The sequence below is a fragment of the Ostrinia nubilalis genome, chromosome 2 (genome assembly GCF_963855985.1).
Source record: "Ostrinia nubilalis chromosome 2, ilOstNubi1.1, whole genome shotgun sequence".
NCBI lineage: Eukaryota > Metazoa > Arthropoda > Insecta > Lepidoptera > Crambidae > Ostrinia > Ostrinia nubilalis.
In genome coordinates, this window is record NC_087089.1 from 1,009,188 (window position 1) to 1,033,053 (window position 23,866).

The window sequence follows — 23,866 nt, forward strand, 5'->3', positions numbered from 1 at the left end:
TTCTTGGTCAGGAAAATTGAGGAAAAGTTCCGTATGAGCACTGGGAAATTGAGAAAATCCGTATGCCACACAGTATGCCAGCCATATGCCCTCATATTATGCCCATAAAATTGTACTTCACCATTTTAGATTAATACGTGTGCGAATACCTTTATAGTCGTTTAGTCGTCGCGTTGATATTTTGACATTACTTAACTGACGTGAGGTGTCACTCAAAACATAACCTAAAAAAGCAGCACGCAGAAACCAAGAAACCACAAACAGAAAGAAAGATTTTCGCTCTGTTTATCATGTGTTAATCTATTACTATAATTCTCCCTTATTGTTTTATCAAAATGAAGACAAAGACATTTGGTGAAAAACCAACTTCCCCGGAGAAGAAACGATCATTTGAATTTACAAATTATTACACTTCCGTCGCCGAAACCAAAACAAGGCTGGAAGAACATGGTTTACAACCACAAAATTTCATCAAAGATAACAAAAAGTCTGGACTTCCATTCAAAAACTCTCCTAAGAGGAAGAAAAACAAGCTTGAACCATTGGACATATCACACATTGACATTGAGGGTCCCAGTTTGATCGCTACTGCTAAGAACACTTCTCTCAATGAATCGAAACTGACATCCACACCTCGGTCTTCAGGAAAAGACAATACGCCGAAGTCGATCATGAAAAACAAATCGTCAACAAACAGCGAGGAACAACTAGACACCTCCCAATACAGTCAGAAAAAACCGAAAAAGAGGAATAAGTCTGTGAGTTTCATGCTTGATGATACGGAGGAAGTAGTGGTTAAGAAAACGAAGTCAAGTGAATCTTTGGACAGAAAACAAGATACCCCCAAAAAACAGGAAACTTCTAAAGACTTGAATAAACAAAAAAAACTTAAAGGTAACAAGAGAGATGTAAAGGGGAAAGAAAATAAAATAATTGACAATGTAAAATCAGACTCTGATGTTATGGAGAAAGTTAAAAAGGCAAAAGAAGACAAAAATAAGATAGTAAACAATACTTCAAAACTTGAAGGAGCTAAGGAAAAAAAAGAACAAAAAAAAGATAAATTCAAAAAAGTTAAAAAGCAAAATTCAGAAGAGAAAATGGAGGAGGATGCTGTTGTGGGAGAGAGCAACAATAATGAAGACCAAACTGAGAACAAAAACCGTCGAGCAAAGAAAAAGAAACATTCCCCTAAACAAACTGCTGACACAGATGGGGAACCAGCAGCAAAATCCCAGAAAAAGGAAATTAAACCTGAGGCCATCGTTGATGACCTGGAAAGCCTCAGCATTGGGGATAATGCGCATACACTCACAAACTTGCTGGATGAAATGACTGTGGCTGAAAAAGATAAGAGAAAGAAACATAAAAATAAACTTAAAAAGGCTAAGAAGCCATCACCAAGCTCTTCCAGCAGTGAGAAAGCATCCACAGAGTTGGAGAATATAGAAGAAGGGAAAGAGAAGGTAAAATGGCAGAAGAGGAAGTGGAACAAGGACAAAAAAGGTGTTGCTGAAGTAGACAGCAAGTCTAGCATCATTGTAGACAACTTGCCTCTGTCCATTGTGTGTGATTACAAGAAACAGTTGGCTGATCATTTCAAGAAGCATGGAGAAATAAAGGGCATTGGGTTAGTATCTTTTTAACAGGTTCAAACTGAAAATGGATGAAATATTTACCATACTTAAGCTTAGGTCTATGTTTGAGTTTGATTAAATTTTTAGGAGCTTTATAAATAAATCAACCTGAAACTTGAAAATAAAGATGTCCAATTCATTGAATAACTTTTGCAGAGTGGCTGAAGTATACCCAGCAGAAGACTCCAAGCCAGTGTTCACAACCTCTATTCAATTCTGCGATGAAGCAGCAGCTGTTGAGGTAATAACTGATAAAGATCAATCATACAAATCATAATAATTCAATATGGTGCTCATTTACATCTCTAGAGCCATTGATCTTTTAGACTCTTCCAGTCATTATTATATTATTTTATTGTCAAAACTAACATTCAAAGTATTATTTTTTCTAAATCTTGCTAACTTAATAGAAACGGATTAATGGTGAGGAGTTTTAATTACTATTTTGACAAATTTTGTAATTTTCTCCTATTTATAACTTAAATCTTTTATTTCATTATGCTTTAAATGTCTAGATGTGTAATTGAAAAGTATATTTAATTGCATGAATTTCTAAAGAAATTATCATGAATTTGTGATATTATTATTCTGTCCCCTTAGTAATTTCTTTAATAAGCGAGTCAAAGGAATTTTATCCTAAAATGACACCCCATATGTTTTTTGTTGCAAAATCACACCTAATACTTTGTTCGTCTATGGCGATATTTCCTTCTTTTTTTCATTCTTCATACTTCTTTTTAGTGCCTGCATTCCACTTGTCTAAAGTCCGGTCGCCGAGCAGATTTTCGTCCAATGATCCCAAGCTACCCATCCTTATCGCTCACGTGTAATTATATTTCTGCACACTCCCTGCGGCCGCCAGTCGCACAGTCGCGACAGCAATATTACGCGCTACCGATAAGAATGAGTAGCTAGGGGTCATTGGACAAAATTCTACGTGCTCACAGACCGGGCTTTAGTTTGGCTACCGTCTATTGTTTCATCATAGTGCTTGTTCACGTTGACTCGCGGGCGCGGTGACGAAATATCAAACATATGTAGTGATTCCAAGTGTTCACGTACGAAACGCAGGTGCGGTCTAACTAGCGGGCAAGCTAGCGACTGGCGCGCGCGGAGCGCTCGCGGTAATTTCAACGCGTGAAGATGTTTGTGTGTGTTCATGTCAAACTAGCGGCGGCGCGCGCGTTTCACTTGTCGCTAGAAACGATAGTACGTCACACTCGCGCGAACGCCTGGTCGTCAATGTGAACACGAGCTCGCGACGTGAACAAGCACTTATGCCCTGTATTCCCAGGCGCTGAAGGAAGACAACGGCGTGGTGTGCGGCGGTCGCGTGCGCGTGCGCTTGGCGCGGCCGGCCACGGAGACGACCCTGGTGGTGCGCTCGTACGGGCCGCTGAGCGACCAGAGCGTGTCCAGCGCCTTCGCGGCCGCCGGCCGGGTGCGCAGCATACGACACCTCGTCAAAGGAAAAAAGTCTATTGGTATGTAAAAGTCAGTGGTATAAGCTCTATGCCTATCTTCATGACTTAGGGCTTAAACCCAGAGCCATAAAACTTCACCTGGGGCCTCCACCCTGTGGTCTACATACTATGTGATACTATGAAAAACTTCAGAATTAAAAATGTGCAAAAGACTGTTAGTTAAAAAACTGAATCATGGTGTCCTTTGATCACACATTTAACACTGAACTTACGGTAAGAAAAGTTAAAAAAAAATACAAATACTGAATTTGTGAGATGTCCCATTGTAATAAACCCTATAATAATATTACTCACAAATTATTGACATTATAGTACTTTTAAAATTTGGTTCGATCGTTTCACCAAAATGATGTCCACTGTTAGACAAAGGCCTTCCCCAATTTGGTCTTCCTAGCTTATTCTACACACTCATGGAAAAATATTTTTATTCACAGCTGCAGCTTTCGTCGAATTCGACGGTCCCGACGCGTTGCAAAACGCCTTAAAGCTGGCCGAGAACGTGCGGATCGAGGGAAAGAAAATACATGTGTCAAGGTTTGAGCTCAGGAAGAAACCCAAGCCGGCCAAGGCCCCTGTAGAGGCCAAGGAGCCCGACAGTGAGGACTCTGACTAATGTTTTAGCTAGACGAGATTGTAATGGTGCGTCCACACTGGGCGAACGGACTCGCGCGGCAAACTCGACATCTTGCTCACTCAAGAGCAAGGTGAGCAGGATGACCAGCGTGCCGCGCGGTGCGCCCTATGTGGACGCACCATAAGAGTATGTCAGTAGTGAAGGCCTGATAGTCAAGGCAAAGTTACTCTTATTAGAATCAAGATGGAAATGACACGATGAAATTTTTTTAATTTCCTTGAAGTAGAAACAAACTAATAATTTACATTGCGCGTGCCATACGCCCGCGACTGCAACGCAGTGTAAATGCAGATCATAATGCACACCCTAGTACTATGTTTTAAACTTACTTCTGGGATTTGTTTTATTCAAATACCTACGTCAATTTAACTTGTGTTATGGCTTTTCATCGTGTCATGTAATAAATATTCGTCGACAAATCAATTCAGATTTTTTAAAGTGGCAGTTTTAAAATTGTGTTCATAATTTTGCATTTTATTGTAAAAGTATAATTCCCACTCGTACAAATAGAGCGTAGTCATCGTTTTACGTGCTTAAATTGTTTTATTATTTTAATTTGTAGAAGTTTCACTATGTTAGAGTTTGAAATAATCCATTTTTTTAGAATTTTGTATAGGTCTGATGAACATGTTTCTACAACTTTTCGACGTAAACATTTTTATGATATTGTAAGAATGCAATTAAAATATATTATGTGTGTCGAATCATATTTTAAGAACTACATGTATAGATTTTAAATATCAATGTACAATTAGTGTAATGTTGTTTTTTCGTACATTTTTACCCAAATGTAGTATTACCATTTTATCGTGCCAAATTCATCCCTCAAAAAGTATCAAGTAGATTTGCTACTATTTAAAGATATTTTGTGAAACGTAGTCACGGTAATTAGTATTACCGTGACATAGTGTACGAAATTTCACGCTTTTTTTATAGATACATCAATAGATCCAGACAGAATAAGTTGTAGGTCTTAAGATTATGCTTTTATTACAGATATTTCTTGATTATTCTAGGTCGGTGGGCCCTTCGCTTGAAGCGCAAGACGCCTAGTAACCCTAGATTACCACTAAAGCAAGCTAATTAAGTGGTTTTTAAATACAATATTGTTTTTAAGTGGGTGATGTATGTATTTTTTTGTTGCAAGTTATTGTTCTATTTGACTGTGAATAAGACATTATTGAATAAACTTTCTCGTTGTATTTGTGGCTTTTTTTACTTTACACCAAACTAGGAATAGTCACCACACCTCTATCATCACCTTACAAAAAATAAAATAAAACCAAAAAATTAACAAAAAGCTGCTAATGTAATTATTTTGTATGTAATGTTGTTGGTATACCTAAATAAATAATTAAAAAAAACTGCAAAACTATGTGTTTCCGCCCGGGATCGAACCGGGGGCCTTCTGCGTGTTAGGCAGATGTGATAACCGCTACACCACGGAAACTTGAAATCAGAGGGCGAAAACTTGGATCCGGTCCAATCCAAGCAAAAAAATATGCGATATAAAAAGTGAAAGGAAGTTTTAAAATAAATTATAATAAGCATACGACAGCCAATGTAACTGTGTCATCTAATGTGGCTGTAATAGAAGCTATTTTGCAATATACATGCCTAGTCATGTACGGTCTTGTCGTGGTCTTGTCAAACAACTTTGTAAAGAAATCTTACTAAAATAACAAAACGCATGTAAATTGAAACAATAATTTATTGTGTTCCTTAAAGTCAACAGTTATGCGTTAAAATTAATTATACTGTATACACAAGATCCTTACCGACGTACGCTACGGTACTTAATTACAATTAATTATTTACAATAGTTATTATTATGAATACGCTCCGTGACACGGATGTACCTTAACTACCAACATAAATAATACTTGTAACGCATACAATATAAATTGCAATTTATATATTTAAAATATTACATATTTATATCGTCGATTTATTATAAACACTATATTCTATTCCGATTTCAAACTTACAAATCCAATCGAGTCTCTTCAATCATTTCTTAATTAATTCGATAAATAATAATAAAACTACTGTAACAAGGCAATGTTGTTCATGAAATTATTTTATGGATTGGCTCGCGCCAGTACGTATGCAGTACGTCGTTATTGCGGTTGTAAATTTAAAATTCAAGGTGGATAAATCAAAATCAAATCTTTAAGTATCGTGACCGCACTACACGATGGCATCGTGCTCTGTTGGTACGAAAATCATCATTATAAATAATTTAAATAATCAAAATAGAATACGTCGTGCGGAGATAAAAAAAAACAATAAATAAAATCAGCAATGAAGTCTTATTTCAATACTATTTCGATATAATATTAGAACGTCAATTTCGTCCAGGTCAGTCGTTTATTAACGTATTATTAATAAATAAATGTCGCATCGACCAGAGTTGAGCTCAGGGCCATTTCACAAAGTAAACTCATTTAATTTCGTCCAGAGAAACTTTTTTTAGTGCAATCAAGCGCAAAATATGGTGATTTATGAAACATGTCCTGGCTTTCTACAAGTTATTTTACGCTTTGCAATGTAATCTATCGAAAACGAAATTAAGAAAGTGATGAGAAACAAACGCGAGGATATCACAAGTGTCGCTCAACATCATCAGTCTATCGTCAGTATAGCGCGTAGCGTCATGCTTTAGCACACGCTGTCACATATTGCACATAAACAAATTGTTTGCCTAAACATTTGAAATAAATTCACAGATCACATAATTTTACTTACAAAACGATTACTCTGTTCATTAGTCTGGATAGCGTAGCAGATCAAACCGATTCCACTCTGCAGTCTATAGCTGATGACGTCCCAAGGCTCAGAACCATTTGTTGGCGGCTCATGATGCCGTTTTATGCCTTCTCATTGGAGCCCATTTAAATCAGAAATCACAAACAGCTTCTTTTCGTCGCTCCGCAATTTTTAGTAAATTTTTCTTCCTTCTAGAGAAAAGTCCAATTTCTCAAGCGTGCAAGAAAATCAGGCCCGAGACATTTTACAATTGCACTGTTCGAAATCATCTCGTAATTATTTTCGTCGTTTTCAAGTGCCAATATTTCGGGTGCGGCCAATAAACTGGTTTCCGAGCCGTGGTACGGTCAACGCGGTCTCCTCTATGGACCACGCGAGCGCGAGCGCGAACACGATGCGAATGCGCGTGCGCCGAGCGGAGGCGATGCGAGCGGCACGCCGCCGGCGGGGGCGGGCTATTCGTAGCCCTGAAGCAAACCCTAGGGATGCCGCTGGTTCGGCACGGGGATTCTGCAACAAATATTTATTTATATTTGTACATTTAAGCACATAGCAATAGACAAATTTGCTGTAGAGCGAATTTACATGACAGTTTATCTATACTTCTATACTAAAGTCTGGTCCGTGAGCACGTAGAATTTTGTCCAATGACCCCAAGCTACCCATCCTTATCGCTCGCGCGTAATTATATTGCTGTCGCGACTGTGCGACGGGCGCCCGCAGTGAGTGTGCGAGAGCGGCTTTAATATTATAAATGCGAAAGTAACTCTTGCCTGTCTGTCTTGCTTTCACGCCTAAACTACTGAACCGATTTTGATGAAATTTGGCATATAGATAGTTTGAGTCCCGGGAAAGGACATAGGATAGTTTTTATCCCGATTTTTGAAACAGGGACGCGCGCGATAAAGTTTTTCTGTGACAGACAAAATTCCAAGCGGGCGAAGCCGCGGGCGGAAAACTAGTTTATTATTATTGTCATGAATTTACAATGGATCTCGTGGATTCTTCTGTAAAGTATAAGCATTTCAGTGAGGCGAGAATATAATTAATTATGACTTCCCTTTTCATGGTAAAGAATCTTTTGCATTCTAAAAACGGGGTATTCAGGCTTTCCAATGAGGGCTATCGTTTTTATACTTAACAGTTGGCACCCCTGGCGATTGACAGGACCTTACTCTACAGTGGCGCCATCTTGATGAGTGCAAATGCGATAGTCCTACCACTTTAGCACTCACCAGTTGGTGCCACTGTCTTCGCTACTAGCAAGTGACAGGACCTTACTCTACAGTGGCGCTAACTGGTGAGCGCTAAAACGATAGCCCTCATTCAAGGGCGTGTTAAATTTCAAACTGGCACTGACTTACCCGTAAAACGCAGGGAAGCTTGTGTCCGGATTGAACTGGAAATTGACGGGAGTTTTCGGGGAGGCGCAGCTGTAGCTCAAGTAATCATCGGACGCGTGCAGTTGCCTGTTCACGTTCGGCTCAGATGCGCTCCTGGTGATCTTGGGCATGGCCCGTAGCATGGACTCCAGGGAAGCCAGGATTTGCCGGAACAGCGGGCGTTGCTCGCGGTCAAACTTGATGCAGTCGTCGAAGAGACGCTTAAGCGCTTGCGGCGCGTCCTGTCGTAAGCGTCTCGCATCGGGCCGCAGCAGGCCGCGCCCTACCATCCATAGGATCTGAAGGGGAAAGGATTACAATTACATTGTGTAAAGTATGACATTAATAGTAGAAAATGTTGTCAAATTTATGAAACTTCATGGGCGTGATCTATCAAAATGGTCATTCTATTTGGGATATGGCATAAGAGATATGAATCGTTTCATATCCGGCTCGAAGGATCAAAACGTCCAAGATGGCGGCTGCTGTCACGTGGGAGCGGCCCTGTATCGTGCCGGCTCGCGGGAGCAGAGCGACACTCGCCTGGTCCTTGTTGTCGAGGTGCGGTAGGGCAGCTCGCCGGCCATGAGCTCTAGAGCACGATGCCGCAGGCGTCACGTGGGAGCGGCCCTGTATCGTGCAGCGGCGACACTCGCCTGGTCCTTGTTGTCAGGTGCGGTATGGCAGCTCTCCGGCCATGAGCTCTAGAGCACGATGCCGCAGGCGTCACGTGGGAGCGGCCCTGTATCGTGCAGCGGCGACACTCGCCTGGTCCTTGTTGTCGAGGTGCGGTAGGGCAGCTCGCCGGCCATGAGCTCTAGAGCACGATGCCGCAGGCGTCACGTGGGAGCGGCCCTGTATCGTGCAGCGGCGACACTCGCCTGGTCCTTGTTGTCAGGTGCGGTATGGCAGCTCTCCGGCCATGAGCTCTAGAGCACGATGCCGCAGGCGTCACGTGGGAGCGGCCCTGTATCGTGCAGCGGCGACACTCGCCTGGTCCTTGTTGTCGAGGTGCGGTAGGGCAGCTCGCCGGCCATGAGCTCTAGAGCACGATGCCGCAGGCGTCACGTGGGAGCGGCCCTGTATCGTGCCGGCTCGCGGGAGCCGCGACGACACTCGCCTGGTCCTTGTTGTCGAGGTGCGGTAGGGCAGCTCGCCGGCCATGAGCTCTAGAGCACGATGCCGCAGGCGTCACGTGGGAGCGGCCCTGATCGTGCCGGCTCGCGGGAGCAGAGCGACACTCGCCTGGTCCTTGTTGTCGAGGTGCGGTAGGGCAGCTCGCCGGCCATGAGCTCTAGAGCACGATGCCGCAGGCGTCACGTGGGAGCGGCCCTGTATCGTGCCGGCTCGCGGGAGCAGAGCGACACTCGCCTGGTCCTTGTTGTCGAGGTGCGGTAGGGCAGCTCGCCGGCCATGAGCTCTAGAGCACGATGCCGCAGGCGTCACGTGGGAGCGGCCCTGTATCGTGCAGCGGCGACACTCGCCTGGTCCTTGTTGTCGAGGTGCGGTAGGGCAGCTCGCCGGCCATGAGCTCTAGAGCACGATGCCGCAGGCGTCACGTGGGAGCGGCCCTGTATCGTGCCGGCTCGCGGGAGCAGAGCGACACTCGCCTGGTCCTTGTTGTCGAGGTGCGCTAGGGCAGCTCGCCGGCCATGAGCTCTAGAGCACGATGCCGCAGGCGTCACGTGGGAGCGGCCCTGTATCGTGCAGCGGCGACACTCGCCTGGTCCTTGTTGTCGAGGTGCGGTAGGGCAGCTCGCCGGCCATGAGCTCTAGAGCACGATGCCGCAGGCGTCACGTGGGAGCGGCCCTGTATCGTGCAGCGGCGACACTCGCCTGGTCCTTGTTGTCGAGGTGCGGTAGGGCAGCTCGCCGGCCATGAGCTCTAGAGCACGATGCCGCAGGCGACACGTGGGAGCGGCCCTGTATCGTGCCGGCTCGCGGGAGCAGAGCGACACTCGCCTGGTCCTTGTTGTCGAGGTGCGCTAGGGCAGCTCGCCGGCCATGAGCTCTAGAGCACGATGCCGCAGGCGTCACGTGGGAGCGGCCCTGTATCGTGCAGCGGCGACACTCGCCTGGTCCTTGTTGTTGAGGTGCGCGTAGGGCAGCTCGCCGGCCATGAGCTCTAGAGCACGATGCCGCAGGCGTCACGTGGGAGCGGCCCTGTATCGAGCAGCGGCGACACTCGCCTGGTCCTTGTTGTTGAGGTGCGCGTAGGGCAGCTCTCCGGCCATGAGCTCTAGAGCACGATGAGCAGGCGTCACGTGGGAGCGGCCCTGTATCGTGCAGCGGCGACACTCGCCTGGTCCTTGTTGTCAGGTGCGGTAGGGCAGCTCGCCGGCCATGAGCTCTAGAGCACGATGCCGCAGGCGTCACGTGGGAGCGGCCCTGTATCGTGCAGCGGCGACACTCGCCTGGTCCTTGTTGTCGAGGTGCGGTAGGGCAGCTCGCCGGCCATGAGCTCTAGAGCACGATGCCGCAGGCGTCACGTGGGAGCGGCCCTGTATCGTGCAGCGGCGACACTCGCCTGGTCCTTGTTGTCGAGGTGCGGTAGGGCAGCTCGCCGGCCATGAGCTCTAGAGCACGATGCCGCAGGCGTCACGGGAGCGGCCCTGTATCGTGCAGCGGCGACACTCGCCTGGTCCTTGTTGTCGAGGTGCGGTAGGGCAGCTCGCCGGCCATGAGCTCTAGAGCACGATGCCGCAGGCGTCACGGGAGCGGCCCTGTATCGTGCAGCGGCGACACTCGCCTGGTCCTTGTTGTTAAGGTGCGCTAGGGCAGCTCGCCGGCCATGAGCTCTAGAGCACGATGCCGCAGGCGTCACGTGGGAGCGGCCCTGTATCGTGCCGGCTCGCGGGAGCAGAGCGACACTCGCCTGGTCCTTGTTGTTAAGGTGCGCGTATGGCAGCTCTCCAGCCATGAGCTCGTAGAGCACGATGCCGTAGGCGTAGACGTCGGAGCGGAAGGTGTAGGGCGCGGGCTCCTCCTGGCGGATGACCTCGGGCGCCATCCACAGGATCGAGCCCGTCGGCTGCTGCCACAGCACGCCGCCCGCGCTTGATGTGTCTGTGAAAATAATAATTCATGAAAAGTTGGTCTATAGTCCGGTCAAGCAGATAGAATTTCGTCCAATGACCCCAAGCTACCCATCCTTATCGCTCGCGTGTAATTATATTCTCACTCGCACACTCACTGCGATCGCCCGTCGCACACTCACTGCGACAGCAGTCTCACAGTCGCGACAGCAGTATAGTTACGTGCGAATGATAAGGATGGGTAGCTTGGAGTCATTGGACGAAATTTTATCTACTTGGCGACCGGACTTTAGTACTGAGTCTGCCGTATTGGGCTAGTTTCCTAAAAAAAAAACATTTTGCGTTGAAGTTAGGCATGACATCACGCCGTGCTACACTTTTCACCACGCAGTTACGTCACGGATATCTTTAGAGTTTTAGCGCGCTATCTTTGACAAGTTTCATTAACTTATTTTCATAAACTCTATTTTGATTTGATAAAGCGAAAAATACGTCTGTATTATTAGAGTTGAAAGTAACTTACCTGACCACCGTACTTTGGCGGTCGCCAGACCGAAATCGCCAATCTTCACCGACCAGTCGTCTCTCAGGAAAATGTTGTTTGATTTCAAGTCTCTGCAAGAAAAAAATAACATTATTATTTATTTGTTGAAAATGTGGTCATCAGTTCGCCATTCAAGAACTTTTCTGCTCCAACGGTCATTATTCTAGAAGTTATGTGCCTCGCCTATTGCCGCTACTTTGGCAGGCTTTGTCTTTTTCTAGGTGTGGGCAGGTCTCCCACTAAATGGATCGACAATCTGGCGAAGATCGCGGGAAGCACTTGGATGCGGGTGTCGCAGGATCGGTCGTTGTCTAAATCCTAGGGGGAGGCCTTTGTCCAGCAGTGAACGTAGTCTGAAACGAACGAAGGACACCACCTGGAAGATGTTCTTGGCGTGCAGGTACTGCAGGTGCTGGTACAGCGACGAGGCTCGCACCTGCGTCACCTGTGGATGATGTTCTTGGCGTGCCGGTACTGCAGGTGCTGGTACAGCGACGAGGCTCGCACCTGCGTCACCTGTGGATGATGTTCTTGGCGTGCCGGTACTGCAGGTGCTGGTACAGCGACGAGGCTCGCACCTGCGTCACCTGTACCTCGTGAGCGTCACCTGTGGATGATGTTCTTGGCGTGCAGGTAGTGCAGGTGCTGGTACAGCGACGAGGCTCGCACCTGCGTCACCTGTACCTCGTGAGCGTCACCTGTGGATGATGTTCTTGGCGTGCAGGTACTGCAGGTGCTGGTACAGCGACGAGGCTCGCACCTGCGTCACCTGTGGATGATGTTCTTGGCGTGCCGGTACTGCAGGTGCTGGTACAGCGACGAGGCTCGCACCTGCGTCACCTGTACCTCGTGAGCGTCACCTGTGGATGATGTTCTTGGCGTGCAGGTAGTGCAGGTGCTGGTACAGCGACGAGGCTCGCACCTGCGTCACCTGTACCTCGTGAGCGTCACCTGTGGATGATGTTCTTGGCGTGCCGGTACTGCAGGTGCTGGTACAGCGACGAGGCTCGCACCTGCGTCACCTGTGGATGATGTTCTTGGCGTGCCGGTACTGCAGGTGCTGGTACAGCGACGAGGCTCGCACCTGCGTCACCTGTACCTCGTGAGCGTCACCTGTGGATGATGTTCTTGGCGTGCAGGTAGTGCAGGTGCTGGTACAGCGACGAGGCTCGCACCTGCGTCACCTGTACCTCGTGAGCGTCACCTGTGGATGATGTTCTTGTCGTGCAGGTACTGCAGGTGCTGGTACAGCGACGAGGCTCGCACCTGCGTCACCTGTACCTCGTGAGCGTCACCTGTGGATGATGTTCTTGTCGTGCAGGTACTGCAGGTGCTGGTACAGCGACGAGGCTCGCACCTGCGTCACCTGTACCTCGTGAGCGTCACCTGTGGATGATGTTCTTGGCGTGCAGGTAGTGCAGGTGCTGGTACAGCGACGAGGCTCGCACCTGCGTCACCTGTACCTCGTGAGCGTCACCTGTGGATGATGTTCTTGGCGTGCAGGTAGTGCAGGTGCTGGTACAGCGACGAGGCTCGCACCTGCGTCACCTGTACCTCGTGAGCGTCACCTGTGGATGATGTTCTTGGCGTGCAGGTACTGCAGGTGCTGGTACAGCGACGAGGCTCGCACCTGCGTCACCTGTACCTCGTGAGCGTCACCTGTGGATGATGTTCTTGGCGTGCAGGTAGTGCAGGTGCTGGTACAGCGACGAGGCTCGCACCTGCGTCACCTGTACCTCGTGAGCGTCACCTGTGGATGATGTTCTTGGCGTGCAGGTACTGCAGGTGCTGGTACAGCGACGAGGCTCGCACCTGCGTCACCTGTACCTCGTGAGCGTCACCTGTGGATGATGTTCTTGGCGTGCAGGTAGTGCAGGTGCTGGTACAGCGACGAGGCTCGCACCTGCGTCACCTGTACCTCGTGAGCGTCACCTGTGGATGATGTTCTTGGCGTGCAGGTACTGCAGGTGCTGGTACAGCGACGAGGCTCGCACCTGCGTCACCTGTACCTCGTGAGCGTCACCTGTGGATGATGTTCTTGGCGTGCAGGTAGTGCAGGTGCTGGTACAGCGACGAGGCTCGCACCTGCGTCACCTGTACCTCGTGAGCGTCACCTGTGGATGATGTTCTTGGCGTGCAGGTACTGCAGGTGCTGGTACAGCGACGAGGCTCGCACCTGCGTCACCTGCCCCGGCTGTGAGCGTCTGTGGCGACATCGACGATACGCCATTACAAACTGTGTACCAACAGATGGCGCTGTCACTACTTCACTATGGCACACTCCGCCGCTCATACAAACCTGCATCGCGGTGACGGAGTTTTCTACCCTGCCAAGTATACAGGGTGTTAGGTAAATGGGTATATGAGCCGACACTAGGCCATGTTAACATGGGCATATAAATGGTATGGTGAAGTCAGAAAATTGATATCTTCATTTTAACTATTTTAATTTTTATACAAATCGGAATTTATAAAATTTATTTTGTATGAAAATTTAAAAAAATAAAATGATGATATCAAATTTCTGACTTCACCATATCATTTATATGCCCATGTTAACATGGGCTAGTGTCGGCTCATATACCCATTTACCAAACACCCTGTATAGACAAACCAAGATGGTGTAAATTGGACCTTGGTCCCCGAGCATCCCGCTCGGAAGGAAGCACCAACACCTTAGCTTCCTTATTGTGGTTGAGCATCATATCCCACACGTCACCTGTGGATGATGTTCTTGGCGTGCAGGTAGTCCATGCCCTGCGCGGTCTGGCGCGCCACGTCGAGGAGGTACAGCATCAGCAGCGGTGTCTCTAGCACGTGCAGGTGCTGGTACAGGACGAGGCTCGCACCTGCGTTACCTGTACTTATGTGAGCGTCACCTGTGGATGATGTTCTTGGCGTGCAGGTAGTCCATGCCCTGCGCGGTCTGGCGCGCCACGTCGAGGAGGTACAGCATCAGCAGCGGCGTCTCTAGCACGTGCAGGTGCTGGTACAGGACGAGGCACGCACCTGCGTTACCTGTACTTATGTGAGCGTCACCTGTGGATGATGTTCTTGGCGTGCAGGTAGTCCATGCCCTGCGCGGTCTGGCGCGCCACGTCGAGGAGGTACAGCATCAGCAGCGGTGTCTCTAGCACGTGCAGGTGCTGGTACAGCGACGAGCCCTCGCACCACTGCGTGACGATCGCCAGGGACGGCTTCGACACGCAGCCCATGAATAGTAGGATGTTGCAGTGCCGCGTCTTGCGTAGCACCGCCACCTGGACGATAGACAACGGTCAATGATAGGCTAAATATGTTGCTGACCAAAAGCAAAGCTAAGTCTGTACTATAATTTGAGGAGAGGTGGAATTGTGTAAAGCAATCGTAATCATTTGACAGTTCATAACGTACGATTATTCTGTCAAAAGCTTTGTTTAACTGACTTTATCGTACGTTATGAACTGTCAAATGATTACGATTGCTTTACACAATTCCACCTCTGGTGTTTGCTCCAGACTTCAGAGGCGAGCCTGCGTTACGCGGCGGACAATCTCCGCGTGAGCCTGTCTATTAGAGATCCTTATCGATGTTCATTTCTCGATGCGTGTGGTTCTAGTTACGCTGCGGCGTCCAACTGATTTGATGAGACTAGCCCGCGAGCAGACGTCTACCGCGGGCGCTCACGGTCCATATTCTGATATAAGCCAATCTCTCCCACCAACCCCTCCCTACATCACAAACGGTTTATGCAGAACATATAATTAATCGTGATAAAGCTTTTGTTGACACACATAAAGTGCCGTTTGTATCCATATGATTTTACATCTAAGCTACTACATGCACATGTCACGTCCATGTGTACAAATTCCCGACACAAGTGTTGATGTGTGTGTATAGTCCGGTCCCTGAGCACGTAGAATTTTGTCCAATGACCCCAAGCTACCCATCCTTATCGCTCGCGCGTAATTATATTGCGCGACTGTGCGACGGGTGGCAGCAATGAGTGTGCGAGCGCAACAGCAATATAATTACGCGCGAGCGATAAGGATAGGTAGCTTGGGGTCATTGGACAAAATTCTACGTGCTCACGGACCAGGCTTTAGACTGTAGGCTACTTTACCTCGTTCTTGAAGGCCTGCAGCTGGGCGGGCGTGGGCGTCTTGACGTTGAGCGTCTTGACGGCCACGGGCCCGTGCCAGTGCGCCTTGTACACCGTCCCGAAACTGCCCGACCCTGCGCCCAAGGTAAAACAAATTAAACAACGCCAGCGCCATCTGTACAGTGGCGGATTTACAGTTTTGCCGTCTGTAGGCTAGGGATTGGATCTTTATTTAACTTTTATCTTCTGAAATTGAGTAAGCGTCATTTGAAATCTGCCGCCCCTAGGCCGCGGCCTATACGGCCTATTGACAGATCCAGGACTGCATCTGTACAAGGATTTCTTATACAGTGATGCTTTAAGAGTTAAAGTATCTTGAACAATGGTTTAACCCTTCTGCGAAAAATGAATTTTTCTGTGTTAGGACCTTACTAAGCTTTAGGTAAATAATAAAAGTACAATTTCTATGGTATATCATAGCTACTTCGCGCCTATGTCGGAAGGTCGCGTAGGTGCCATTTGCAGTCTAACTCGAGGAGCTGAGAGCCAGCGTCTAGCTACGGATCGAAGCCAAACACTATGCTTATGCAAATAAATTATGTATTTGAATCTTTTTAGTGGTGCAAAGTAAGTCTTCATTCTAAATCGCGTTGCACATTCTGAGACTGCAACTAAAAAGATGGCGGAAGATCGTGCGGAGCTGTATCCACTTCTGCAATCGACGTGGACGCCTCCACGTCATCACAACCGCTCTGCCAAGAACAACTGAAAAGAAGAAGCAAGTAGTCTCACCTATCCGAGCTCCAATGAGTATCTCATCCGCGTGTATGACCCAGTCGTCGTAGCTCTCGCGCGGAGAAAGCGCGTTTTTCCACGACTCGTCGGCGGAACGCGCGCGCGCACGCCGCGGTCGTAACGTGCCCGTGGGGGATGCCTGCGAACACGCGACATTGAAAACGTCTATAGTCTGGTCCGTGAGCACGTAGAATTTTGTTCAATGACCCCAAGCCACCCATCCTTATCGCTCGCGCGTAATTATGTTACTATCGCGCTCGCACACTCACTGCGGGTGCCAGTCGCACAGTCGCGACAGCAATATAATTACGCGCGAGCGATAAGGATGGGTAGCTTGGGGTCATTGGACAAAATTCTACGTGCTCACGGACCGGGCTTTAATAACTTTATTTATTTACAACGACAGCCTAATGATGTATGTCGATTCCCGATTAGAGAGTTGATAGTTCGATTTCGGTCATCCTCTATTGTGGTGAACCTACTAACACTAGCTGTTATTAGCTTACCCCCTTACTAATAAAAGTTACACGCTCGTTGAAGTGTTTTAAAGTGACGTTTAGTATGGGAATGTCATTTTAAAAGTGTTCAACAACTGTGTAACTTTTTATTAGTAAGTTTTATTAGTGAGGGGTTATCGGGAATGAGTATTAAAATTACTAATTTTAACCTAAAAACTCCGTGAACGCAATTTTACACTTTACTAGTTCAGTCTCTCGTAGAGGCTCTCTCGTCCCGTCTCTGCACATTGCCAAAAATCATCCTGCCATATCACATGGCAGGATTTTTGGCAATGCTGCCTTTTTTTCGTCAGGAAATGCATGAAATTGCAGGGCCTCACTAAAACCTGACGGTGTCCTCCCAAAGTCTTTGGGACGGAACTGCGAGTTATTGTCCGAGCTAGACGGCCTAGACATTCTTTCGCGGCTCCGCCCCAGACTGTGGCTCGCTCTGTTGGAGCAAGCGACGACTGGCTTCAGGGGAGTAGTACCTCCCGTATTCTTCGCTAACGGTGCATAACGTCACGCTATGCTACATTACTATACGCTCGATATCCTTTACACTCGAAAATATCTCCCGTTTACTTTGATGACGTACTTACCTGAGTGCTGTGACTGTGCGCTTCGTTGGAAGTCCCCCCGCCTCTGTCCTTGTCGTCGCGCGCGTGTCTCGAAGATAAGTAGTTCGATGATTGTGGTGAATTGCTAGTCTGAAATGGAGAAATAATCTTCAAATTCAAATATTTATTTGCAGTGTTATTGTGAACGTGTGGAGTGATATTTTTTCGAGGTTTCTCGATAGTTACATAAGAATGGAGGCCGCGTACCGGAAAACGCAGCGTGGGACCCACAAGGTGGACCCGACGACCTGATAAAGGTAGCAGGAAGGCGCTGGATGCAGGCCGCGGCCAACCGTGCGATGTGGAAGTCATTGGGGGAGGCCTATGTTCAGCAGTGGACGTCCTGTGGCTAAAATGATGATGATAATGACATAGGTAAATACAGCTTTAGTTACAAGTGATGAAAGTCTACAAATGATGTCTGATTTGAACTTGAGAAGTGTAAACCAAATCCTCCATTTGCCTCTGGTAAACAAGAGAGGGTCGTCCTCTTGGAGTGGAGACTAAATGACCTGTTCGTTTCAGCCAAATGACGTCCACTCCTGGACAAAGGTCTCCCCCGAGGATTTCCATAATGACCGGTCCTGCGCTGTCGCGGGAATTACATCCAGGTACTTCCCGCGCCCTTCACCAGATCGTCGGTCCACCTAGTGGGGGGCCTAAATGACCTGATGATGATGATGATGGGCTTACCTGGTTATATTTAGGCTGGTGCTCCGGCAGCGTCATGGGCCTCTGCACCATGTTGATGCAGACGTTTGGCGCCGAGTTGGAGCGGTCCTGCTGGTTCAGCGACCGCGGGTGCTGTTGCCTGCGGTGCGATTGGAGTTATACTACTGGCTGATGAAGGGAGCAAGCCTGATCAGTTTATAAGAACACTTTTATGCCACGGCAATCACTCGAAGCCACGATAGCCGAATGTTAAGGGGTCGGACTGGCTGACTCGACATCCGAAGAACGCGGTTTCAAACCCCGCTGCCGCTCGACTATTGTGGTGAGTCCACTCGCGACTGAGACTTGACGCGATGGAGTCAAGAATCTTAAAGTAATTGCCGACTGATCAGACTTGCTCACAATTTTACTAATAACTTCAGATCCGCGGGACACCTGACGATATTTCGGTCTTTTCGAGTTAAATTGTCGCTTTCACTCATGCTGGTTTTACGCTTTACGTGACAGGGATGAAATACTGAAATCTAGAAACATCGTCAGGAAGTCTCCGCTGAATACATATTTACACACACTACAATAGAATACGTAGGATAGGATTAGAGCACACACATTTACTAAATCTAGAAGAGGTGAGAGTTGCTTTGATAAAAACTCAATGGTTTTTGGGCGATGTAGTAAATCTGTAAATCACAATATATTTATTAACAGAAACGACATGCGTTTTACAATTTCATTTCACGGTAGATAAATGTGATTTTTGATATGGATTACTTTTTAGAATCAACCAACCAAAATTAGGTTTAGGCAGCATGCAGCATATTTTTGCACTGCCATTGGTCAGTTTTACGTCGGCTAATAGTTTTAGCGACTTTCTGCTCGCATCTCAACGTATTTTTCGCAGAATAAAGAGCAAAGAGGTTTGTTAGGTCTAGTGACATCAGTTTTTTTTATTCTACATAGAAAAACATCACGCAACAACTACACATGTAAAAATCAGTTATAAACCGGGACGTATTAGTGCTGTGCTACAGGTATATCGATGTTAAGTCTCAAAGCATCGTCAAGAAAGGACAGTGACCACAACTACGGCACAGAGTGTTGCTATGTACAAAGCAAGCTCAGTGCGACGGGTCTACGGTATACGGTACACACCAGTGCACATCAAATTCCTTCATCTTCTTGGCGGGCGAAACAGACCTGGACATGATAACAGCATTATTTGTACACTTCGCAATATTGGCAAAAGATTTCACAACACTATTCTGTGACGTTGTTAGAGGACTATCTGTTAAAACAAGTATCTATAAGGTGCTTCTTCTTTTCGTGTCGACAACAAACCTACACAGTGTCAGCCCAAAACTCCGCCACAAGAGTGGCATTATAAGGTTATATAGTTATAAGGTGCTGATCAATGGATAGTACCTAATTCTTTAACCAAATATCTAAGGTGTTATAAATGGAATAAATGTACGGTAGAACTTACGATCTAACCTGAATCGAGCAAGAAAACTAAAGTAAAAGCTCATTGAAATTCTTGCTACATGTAATTTGGATAAAAAAATCTTGTATGGGCTACTGGGCCTGGGAGTATCCCCTGAGTAACCCCACAGTTGATATGAAGATTCCTTGCAGTGATACCTATTATTATGAAGTATACATTATGAGCCTTATGATTATAGCCAACAATGCCCTAACTTCATTGCCATTGTTTTCGGCCTTCAGATGGAAAGAATCTAACTTTCTGACACAACGCGTCAGCCGTACGATAAAAGATTTCATTGATAAAGACCATACTGATACTTCATCATACTTCTAATAAAATAGCAAAACAATACTGACTTCTGATCGCCGCGGTGCATCATAGGGTGGTAGCCAAAGTGAGGCGGGAAGTGCAGGATGCCCGCCTGTCTTTCTGGGTTCTGCGCTAACAGCGCCGCGTAGTACGTGTCTGTCATCCGCACCTGTGGAGAGGTTAACGTTACGATATCAGCTGGAGATGGAGGCTTCTTCATCATCATCATCATCAACAGCCCTTTACAGTCCACTGCTGGACTATGAGCCCCCCTCCACTATAGTGGAGGCAGAAAAACTATGGCGTGTAACCGTAAGGTAAAAATTGTTTGCGTTCAAAGGTGTGAGACAATTCCTTTGAAAAGGGTTTCATTGCTTTGGGGAGTGGTCCATTCTTTAAACGCTTTCTAGATCTCGCAGGACAGGAGCTTATGAGCTTCGGTGAAGCATTTAAGAGATTTTCGGACGCTAGCAATTTGTCCGATTTTTTTGCGGGCCGTCAATTCGTACCAGTATTGGAGCGATTTTCAAATCGCAGCGGTATCACGGCGTATACGTCGCGAGCTCGCTTTACCGTGATATTGCCAGTGTAAAAAAAGTTCTTAAACGCTAGAGACACATCTTCAAATTATACTTAATCCTACATTCTGTTGTCTCAATTTAGTTAGTACTTTTTCTCGTAAAATGCAGCCTGAGGAACTCTCTCTTTGCGTGATCTGCTGCGATATACATGGCAGCTGGCAGACCCACCTGGTGACAGATGCTAGGCACTTTGTCCGCGCAGCGCTGGTAGAACTTGAAGTTGCACTGCGAGCAGTAGAAGCCGTTGAACAGCAGCCGCCGGCAGCACTCACAGAAGGCAGCATAAGTGACGTCTCGCGTGACCTGCTGCGATATACAGGGCAGCTGGCAGACCCACCTGGTGACAGATGCTAGGCACTTTGTCCGCGCAGCGCTGGTGGAATTTAAAGTTGCACTGTGAGCAGTAGAAGCCGTTGAACAGTAGCTGCCGGCAGCACTCGCTGAAGGCAGCGTGAGGGACGTCTCGCGCGTGACCTGCTGCGATATACAGGGCAGCTGGCAGACCCACCTGGTGACAGATGCTAGGCACTTTGTCCGCGCAGCGCTGGTGGAACTTGAAGTTGCACTGCGAGCAGTAGAAGCCGTTGAACAGTAGCTGCCGGCAGCACTCGCAGAAGGCAGCGTGAGGGACGTCTCGCGCGTGACCTGCTGCGATATACAGGGCAGCTGGCAGACCCACCTGGTGACAGATGCTAGGCACTTTGTCCGCGCAGCGCTGGTGGAACTTGAAGTTGCACTGCGAGCAGTAGAAGCCGTTGAACAGCAGCCGCCGGCAGCACTCGCAGAAGGCCAGCGTGAAGAAGGTCTTGCGCGTGAACTGGTGCGATATGTGCGACATGATCGGCAGCTTGTCCAGCGTTCGCACGGTCACCTGCGGACACCATAGTAACCCAGCGTCAGTGCCTGCCTTATGAAGCCTGAAGGTCTCTTGATTAGAACGTTGCAACGTCACCCCATTATCATACGACGACCGATACTATTAGAGACCATTTTTAGGCACAAGTTGTCGTCGCAGCATTGTACGTTCCAATCAAGAGACCTAAGGCAACAATAATTGCCGCCGCTGCTAGACTAATCGTCAGTGATGCCAATATGACGCAATCTTTCTGGAAAATATTTCCCAAAATTGGCACGCATCATGGTGCATTAGCTTACGCGACATGGCGTGAGCAGGCGCATGTGCGGCCCCAGACCTAGTACGCGATAGTTAAAAAGCTTTTTCTGGCAGGCTGTTCAGAAACTGCAACCCAATTTTATTTTAACTAGTCACCAAAAGTTTACCCATGTCACAAAATAGAATAACTATCATTTAAAAATTAATTTCTGTTTCTTTCACAACCCATAGATTTTACTCTATGTAAGGCCATATACCTGAAAACATACACAGTATACAAATACAGTCTGCAGCACATCAGAATGTTACAAATGTTTCTTACAATATCACATTATTCCAAGCACATAAGATGCTAGTGTTGTGTACGTACAGTCTTCTGTACATCTTAACAGCACTAGCCCATACATACAGGCTGTGGTTTGTAAGTTTATTCTGATCTGATGAATACACTTTTAAATAATAATTTTAGATACTGAACAATTTATCATAAAATAATTTCTAATAATTTTAATTAAAACCCCTCTTGTATAAAATTAACATAGAAAAATTCAAAGCACTTATTATGAAATTATTATTAGAATATTTTGGTAAATCTAAAATTTCTAAAAAGGAAACACATATTGAAAAAGAGGGGTCGAGTCAAAATTTAAAAATCTTGAATAAATCTTCGGTGATTTATTTATTAAACTTTTGTATATCTTAGGAATGATCAAGAAGGGACACAATTACTTTCATATTGTGTCTGGAATCTCTGCATTTGGTCAGTTCATTTAAATTAAATCTACAAATACCCAAAAAATAAAGATATTAAATTATGTTTAATAAGTACACACCCTAGCAGATTAATTACAAGTCATTAATAATTTTTTACATTATTTTAAATGAAAATTTAACACATACCTATTAATTAGATTAAAGTAATTGACAAAAGAAATCATTAAAAGTAGGAAGCTTAATATTATTATTTATTAACAAATTCATTTACAATTCTCGGCAACTAAAAAAGTGTTGCATAAATTGGTTTTTATAATCCTTCAATAAAAACTTCAGTAATTACATTTCTTTTATTGTTTAGCTTCAAACCGTAGGTAGGTTATGAGTATGAAAGTCAGTAACACTGTATTACTTTTAGAAGAAGGAATAAAATAATTAAGTGGTTGCATCATGTGGTTTTCCTCAGAATGTGGATCTGCAGTGTCTACTGACAGCATTACTAAGGTGGTGTGTTATATTAACAATTCTATCACTTATCAAAGTAAATCCTACCTACTTAGCAATTTTACAACATTTTTGTCTAATTTAACTAAAACATTTCTAACTTTTTATTATAAAATATGAGATTGACCATAACATCATTCTACAGGGTGTTAGGTAAATGGGATTTTATAAAATTTATTTTGTATGAAAATAAAAAATACATAAAATGATGGTTTGTTGAAATAATTTTCACAAAAGTTTCGAGACTTGAAGAATGTGAGTTTGTAAATATTCAGAATTGAAATCCACTTACTTTTTTATGATTTGATAAACAAAACATTTCAAGATAAATAAATATAATCAAACACTGACCTCCTCTGCATCAATCCTAGTTATGTCCACATCCCACGGTATCACCTGATTATTGCCTGTCCTAACCACTTCACACATTTCACACGTCAAGTTCCGAAGTTTTAGCGCTTTGGAGAGCGCGTCTCGCAACGTCACCCCTTCTTTAACCTGCACGCTGGTCCGCTGCTGGTTCGGCAGGTGCGCCCGAAGGAACACCTTCGGCTGCCGCGTGAGGGTATCATACTTCTTCGAGTCATCCTGCAAAGAACACTCTTCACTCCTATCCGGCGAGTCAGTCTGTAACAATTCACGTAAAGTCCGCTCCCTAGTCTCTAAGTCGTGTAACTTCGATGTCAACTCCTGGTATTCCGATAAATATAACGAAGGGGGATGCTGGAAACCAGCGAATTTTGCATTTAAAGCGTCAATGTTTTCACGGGTCACGTTAATAATACTTTGAATGTTCCGTATTTCATATGTGGGATCTGCTACATCATCACTATCAGTAGATGTCGACATATTATCACTATTGAGGGATAAGGCAGGTATATTTCCATTAATTTTTCTTGAACAATTTTCTTTCTCTCGAGTAACTGCCATTTCTTTTCCTAATTTATTTTTTAATTTTCTCCTCACACCTCGCTCAAGACATTCAGTGTTGCCATAAATTTAAAAAATATT

At 46.1% G+C, this 23,866-nt stretch overlaps 2 protein-coding genes and 1 non-coding gene across 3 annotated transcripts; 1 reads left to right on the top strand and 2 right to left on the bottom strand.

Annotated features, from left to right (window-relative positions):
* Nucleotides 1–255: 255 nt before the first annotated feature.
* LOC135079219 (high mobility group nucleosome-binding domain-containing protein 5-like) lies at nt 256–4,957 on the top strand. Its single transcript, XM_063973811.1, has 4 exons — nt 256–1,630; nt 1,794–1,878; nt 2,932–3,121; nt 3,556–4,957. The coding sequence occupies exons 1-4, from the start codon at nt 336–338 to the stop codon at nt 3,732–3,734; spliced, it is 1,749 nt and encodes a 582-aa protein (XP_063829881.1). The 5' UTR covers nt 256–335; the 3' UTR covers nt 3,735–4,957.
* A 175-nt stretch (nt 4,958–5,132) lies between these two features.
* Trnav-aac (transfer RNA valine (anticodon AAC)) lies at nt 5,133–5,205 on the bottom strand. Its single transcript has one exon. It is a non-coding gene; the product is annotated as a tRNA-Val (tRNA).
* Nucleotides 5,206–5,871: 666 nt separating this feature from the next.
* Nucleotides 5,872–23,824, bottom strand: LOC135079229 (raf homolog serine/threonine-protein kinase Raf). The gene is made up of 13 exons (XM_063973821.1): nt 23,207–23,824; nt 21,203–21,394; nt 19,990–20,111; nt 19,303–19,347; nt 18,172–18,289; nt 17,461–17,568; nt 16,359–16,500; nt 15,588–15,700; nt 14,525–14,745; nt 11,465–11,556; nt 10,782–10,972; nt 7,889–8,205; nt 5,872–7,034 (listed from the first exon to the last, which is right to left on the bottom strand). Exons 1-13 carry the CDS (start codon nt 23,783–23,785, stop codon nt 7,004–7,006), a joined length of 2,271 nt encoding a protein of 756 aa, XP_063829891.1. The 5' UTR covers nt 23,786–23,824; the 3' UTR covers nt 5,872–7,003.
* Nucleotides 23,825–23,866: the final 42 nt, after the last annotated feature.